Raw genomic sequence first — 6,000 nt, forward strand, 5'->3', positions numbered from 1 at the left:
AGCATAGACGGCTTCAAGAGAGGACTGGATAAACAGATGGAGCAGAGGTCCATCAGTGGCTATTAGCCACAAGGTATAGATGGAACTCACTGTCTGGGGCAGTGATGCTCTGTATTCTTGGTGCTTGGGGAGCAACTGTGAGAGGGCTTCTAGTGTCCTGGCCCCACTGATGGACCTCCTGATGGCACCTGGGTTTTTTGGCCACTTCGTGACAGAGCGTTGGGCTGGATGGGCCATTAACGTGATCCAATATGGCTTCTCTTATGCAAGGGCCTGGGAAAGAATACATTTGACTCAGCAGTGGATCATTGGTGAAGGGAGCATTGGGGTGATGCAGCCTCTGTTTGGCAATCTTATTGTGTTCCTTAATTTTAAAATCGAGCGTCTTGTCGGGCTGCCTCTGAACACGGAGGTCCCACTTAGCAGAAGTGGCATCTAGGAGAGTTCTCCTTCCTGAATGCGTCGGATTGCTGTGTCCAATCATCTTGTGGCAGAGAATTCCATTAATCAATTAATTGGGCAATGCTCATGCAATGCAAACAGATTTCAAAAGCAGGACTCTGTGCATATATATGTTCTTATTTTGCACTCCAGTACAGGGGATGAGACAAATCAAGTCAGAGAGCACCTGTGGGTGGTTGGAAAATAGAGCAACTCTGAGGAAGTGAAGACTGCCTTTCCTTCACCCTTTGAGAGTTGCAGTCAGGGTGTACCTGATTCCTTGGAAGTCTAATTTGCATGGAACCCTAATATGCATAATGGTTCAACTTGCAATCAAGCAAAAACCATTCTTCTAGCTGCCTTTGAAAAAGTCATCGTTTTGGAACACACTCACTGCAATATTAGCAGCCCCGTGGCACAGAGTGGTAAAGCAACAGTACTGCAGTACTGTGGTCTGAACTCTCTGCTCACGACCTGAGTTCGATTCCGCCGGAAGCTGGTTCAGGTAGCCTGCCCAAGGTTGACTCAGCCTTCCATCCTTCTTAGGTCAGTAAAATGAATACCCAGCTTGGTGGGCGGGAAGTGTAAATGACTGGGGAAGGCAATAGCAAACCACCCCGTAAAAAGTCTGCTGTGAAAACGTTGAATATATGAATATATGAAGCTGCCTTATACTGAATCAGACCCTTGGTCCATCAAAGCCAGTATTGTCTTCTCAGACTGGCAGCGGATCTCCAGGGTCTCAAGCTGAGGTTTTTCACACCTATTTGCCTGGAGCCTTTTTTGGAGATGCCAGGGATTGAACCTGGGACCTTCTGCTTCCCAAGCAGATGCTCTACCACTGAGCCCTCCCACCGTCCCTCCCCACCGTCCTTGTGAAAGCAACGTCACCCCAGGGTCAGAAACAACTGGTGCTTGCACAGGGGACCTTTCCTTTTTCCTCCCACTGTAATATTGGTGGGGGGGGGGAGAAGAGAAGAGAAGGCTATGCCTTCACCATCCTCTTCAGTGGGTAATGACTGGACTTCCATCTATTGCCATTAAACAAGTGCCTATTGGCCAGCAGCCGTGCTGCTGCTGTCCCCGTATCCATAACCCTTGAAAATGTGGGAGAATCATTCTGCATTCATCAAATATCATTGGAGGTTTCAGGAGTGCTCCACAGGCATTTTTAGGCTCTTTCCCAGTATTGGGGGGGGAGGGACGGGGAGACATCACCTGTGATTTCTCAATTGATTTCATTCTACCTCCTTTATGTTGCCATATAGACCTCCAATTGAAACAAATCAATGTATGGCATCTGTTATTTAATTAATCACTGTGTAAAAGTAACAGAGGTTATGTGACTATTAGCAAAACACAGTTTTTGGTTCTAAGGCCAAACTATAAATCATATCCCCCCCCCCCCCATTAGCTGTCAGAGAGCCAATTTGGTGTAGTGGTTTAAGTGTGCGGACTCCTATCTGGGAAAACTGGGTATGATTCCCCACTCCTTCACTTGCAGCTGCTGGAATGGCCTTGGGGCAGCCAGAGCTCTCGTAGGAGTTGTCCTTGAAAGGGCAGCTGCTATGAGAGTCCTCTCAGCCCCACCCACCTCACAGGGTGTCTGTTGTGGGGGGAGAAGATATAGGAAATTGTAAGCCTCTCTCTGTCTCTGATTTAGAAAGAAGGGCGGGGTATAAAACTGCAGTCGTCTTCTTCTCAGTGTTTCCTCTAAGCTGAGTCAGTGTGAGCTAGCTCACAGATTTTTAGCCTCCAGCTCACACATTTTTGTCTTTGCTCAGGAAAAGTGGACCCAAAGCACACTAATCTATGCAATCGCTCACAACTTTATTGCCAGTAGTTCACAAAGTAGGATTTTTGCTCACAAGACTCAGCAGTTTAGAGGGAACATTGGCCTGTCAGATCTTTGCTTTACAACCTTTCTCTCGCATCATGCCAACTAATAAGGCGCCCGAATGGATTAAGTAATTAACTAATTGCAGCATCTCTCTTGGATTATTTTAATCTTGTCCATTTGGGCGTTTTATTATTGACTCAGAGGTGGAAAACCTGCTTTGCCTGCATCCTTCCAGTAGGACTGGCAACAGACTGAAAAAACACCAGCTTTCGGACCACTCCTGTGCCTTTAGCAGTGATGCAGAAATCAGCCAGTGAATTATTTCCTAATGCGACTGAGGGCTGACAGATCCCCCCCTGGCCATCAGCAGGAGATGGGGGGGGGGTTTGCCAAAACCAGGTTGGGAAAGTCCTGGAGATTTGGGGATTGCACCTGGGGAGCACAGGGTCCTCCATGTGGTACAAGGCCATAGCATCCACCCTCCAAAGCATCCATTTTCTCAAGGAGAACTCGTTTTCGTAGTCTGGAGATGAGCAATAATTCCAGGGGATCCCCAGGTCCCACCTGGAGACTGGCATCCTTAACATCGTGGCTGTAAAACAAGAAGACAGACTCCTTGATCTAGCTCAGGACTGGCCAAGCTGTGGCTCGGGAGCCGCATGTGGCTTGTTCACACATATTGTGTGGCTCTCGAAGCCCCCTACACCCTGTTGGCTGACTTAGAGAAGATATCTGTCTCTTTAAATCACATCTCCAAGCCAAGCCACCTGGCAGCTTGGAGAATGCATTTAAAGTTAGCTTTCTTTTCACCTCTCCCTCCCTCACATCTATTTTCGTTCGTTTGTTCGTTCCTTCCTTCCTTCTTTCCTTCCTTCCTTCCCTCCCTCCCACCCTCCAGCTCTCAAACATCTGACGTTCATGTCTTGGGGCTCTTAAATATCTGGTGTTTATTCTATGTACTTCTTACCTTAAGCAAGTTTGGCCACCCCTGATCTAGCTCAAAATGCTGTCAAAGGGGTTGCTTACAGGGACGAAACTGAAAACTAGGCAACCCTGGCATCTTCCGTTAAAGTAGGGCTGTCAGATCTAGTTATGTTTTATAACTAGAAATGTTTTCTAAGTAGAAATGGAAATGGAAATTTTTATGTATAATATTTTGTATTGTGTCCAAGTTCAGTTGTGTGCCTTGGGGTTTTGTGGTTTTTTTATGCCACGTTATCTGTTTTCTTTCTTTTTGGATGGGTCTCTGACCGTATTAAACTTGACTTGAGGGTTGTCATATCTGTGTTGGAAAATACCTGGAGACTTTGGGGGGTGGATCCAGGAGAGGGCGGGGTTTGAGGAGCCTCAGCTGGGTACAATGCCCTAGAGTCCATCCTTCAAAGCAGCCATTTTCTCCAGGGGACCTGATCTCTGCTGGCTGGAGATGAGTTGTAAAAACTGGAGATCTCCAGGCCCCACCTGGAGGTTGGCAACCCTAAAGGGCCTCCACAGAGTTAGAAAGGGCTCTTCTCGTCCTGAGGTCTTGGAGGGCCACAGACAGTCGGACTGGGTGAGACTGAGCTGGATGATCTAACTGTTCTGTCTGCTCTCCCCTCCAACAGAAAAAGCCCCTCAGGGGCTGAGTGGAGGTCATTCGTGTCCTCCCTGGCCACTAGTGTGTTTGGGGGAGGGGAGGCTTGCCAGCTCTAGGCTGAGAAACATCTGGAAATATGAATATGAGGGTGTCATTTGGGGTGGACAGTGACCTCAGTGGGGTAGACCAAGATGGGTAGCTACAGAGGGGGGTTTTTGTAGAAAAAGCCCAGCAGGAACTCATTTGCATGTTAGGCCACACCCCCTGACATCACCATTGTTCCACACAGGGGTTTTTTTGTAGAAAAGGCCCAGCAGAAACTCATTTGCATATTAGGCCACACCCCTGATGCCAAGCCAGCCGGAACTGCGTTCCTGTTTATTCCTGCTCAAAAAAAAAAAAAAAAAGCCCTGAGTAGCTGTGTTAATCTGTCTGTAGCAGCTGAAAAGAACAAAAGCCCCGTTGCACTTTAGGCTAACAGAATGTGTGGTGGGGTAGGAGCTTTTGTTAGTCACTTCCCACTTCTTCAGTGATTCACAAAAGCTCATATCCTGCCACAGATTCTGTCACTAAGGTGCTATTAGTAACGTACAATAATATACAGTAATAGTAGTAATATTATTATAAAATTGTTTTCACTGAATTTATAGATGTTCTTTTATGAATGTTTACATGCTCTGAGCCCTGTTCTACACTTCTTCAGTGGGGTACAATGCCATAAAGCCCATCCTCCAAAGCAGGGGTGGCCAAACTGCGGCTCGGGAGCCACATGTGGCTCTTTCACACAAATTGTGTGGCTCTCAAAGCCCCTGCCAACCCATTGGCTGGCTTAGAGATGGCGTTTGTCTCTTTAAATCACTTCTCCGAGCCAGCCAGTGGCTTGGAAAATGCATTTAAAGTTGTTTTCTTTCCACCTCTTTCTCCCCCATCTATTTGCCTGCCTCCCTGTCTCGCAGCTTCCAAACATCTGATGTTCACATCTTGTGGCTCTCAAACATTTGATTTTTATTCTATGTGGCTCTTACATTAAGCGAGTCTGGCCACTCCTGCTCCATAGCATCTATTCCCGCCCCCCCCCAAGGGAACTGATCTCTCTGCAGTCTGGAGATGAACTGCAATTCCAAAAGATCCCCAGGTCCCACCTGCAGGTTGGCATCCCTGCTTGCAGATCAAAGGTAGGAAGCATTTGACCCCCTTTCTCAAAGCAGAACCTTGGATTGTAGCCTGGCACCTGTCGTTCAGGAAGCAAGTCCAGAAATGTTTGTTTTTTCAATCAGTCATGAAAAGCGGATTCTGCTGCCCCCACATGCTATTTCTGCAGCATTTCAGTTTAGCGCTCAGACACCTATGAGATCAGCGCTGTGGCTGCTCCTGAAAGCAGTCTTATCAATAGCACTGAGCCAAGAGAAGAAACTCCACGTTCCAAGGCAGTCTACCCCCTGAATAACCAACTGGCAGAGACCAACCAAAAAAAAAAAAAAAAGGAGGATTGCTTCGTTTCCAGAACAAGAAAATTCAGCCTGGCTAGTTTAGCTACAGGAACGAAACACCTGTCGGTGGGGAAAGGCAAGTGTCTTAATTAAAACCCAGCCAAACGCCGTCCTGTTTCGCAACAGGTTTCCAATTCTGAGCAAGGTTTTTCAGGGATGCCTCAGTGCTCAGTTTTCTTTCTTGTCTTACCTGCTCATTCCTCCTGGAACTTCAGTTGTCGACGCCAGGGATGAAGGTGTGGGGAGCAGAGGTTTCTCTCTTCCACCACCTGGAGACCAGGAGATCGGAAGGTTTAGGTGGCTAAAATTGGATCTAATTCAGGCTGAGGTACCCAGGGAAGAGGTTGCGCCTGGCATCTCTCTTCTGGAAGCCAGCGAGCGCTGTGCGTTTCAATAAATCTCCATTCTGTGGGGGTGGCTGGGGGTAGGAGGCTGGGCCTCGGAACACCTTCCCACACATTTCGACACACTCTCTGACTCACTATCTCTGTCATCAGGGCCTCTCTTCCCAGAGTTAGCTCTATTTCATTCTGCCCCTTGGGGTAACAATTCAACACCGCTCTTTGCAGGAGTTAAAAATTACCTTCAGGGGAGAGAGTGTTTTTCTTCTTCTTTTAAAATCCAGCAATCTAATGTATTGAAATAGCAATGCA

General features: G+C 47.5%; 1 protein-coding gene across 1 annotated transcript in view; it reads right to left on the reverse strand.

The window, feature by feature from the left end:
* The window catches only part of ACER1 (alkaline ceramidase 1), a 47,413-nt gene extending 41,779 nt beyond the window's left edge, over nucleotides 1-5,634 (reverse strand). The window contains exon 1 of the mRNA XM_060232651.1: nucleotides 5,538-5,634. Within this exon, the coding sequence (XP_060088634.1) occupies nucleotides 5,538-5,545 (8 nt within the window). The 5' untranslated portion in view covers nucleotides 5,546-5,634. The remainder of the gene's footprint in view (nucleotides 1-5,537) is intronic.
* Between the last annotated feature and the right edge of the window lie 366 nt (nucleotides 5,635-6,000).

This window comes from Heteronotia binoei, chromosome 2 (assembly GCF_032191835.1).
Source record: "Heteronotia binoei isolate CCM8104 ecotype False Entrance Well chromosome 2, APGP_CSIRO_Hbin_v1, whole genome shotgun sequence".
NCBI lineage: Eukaryota > Metazoa > Chordata > Lepidosauria > Squamata > Gekkonidae > Heteronotia > Heteronotia binoei.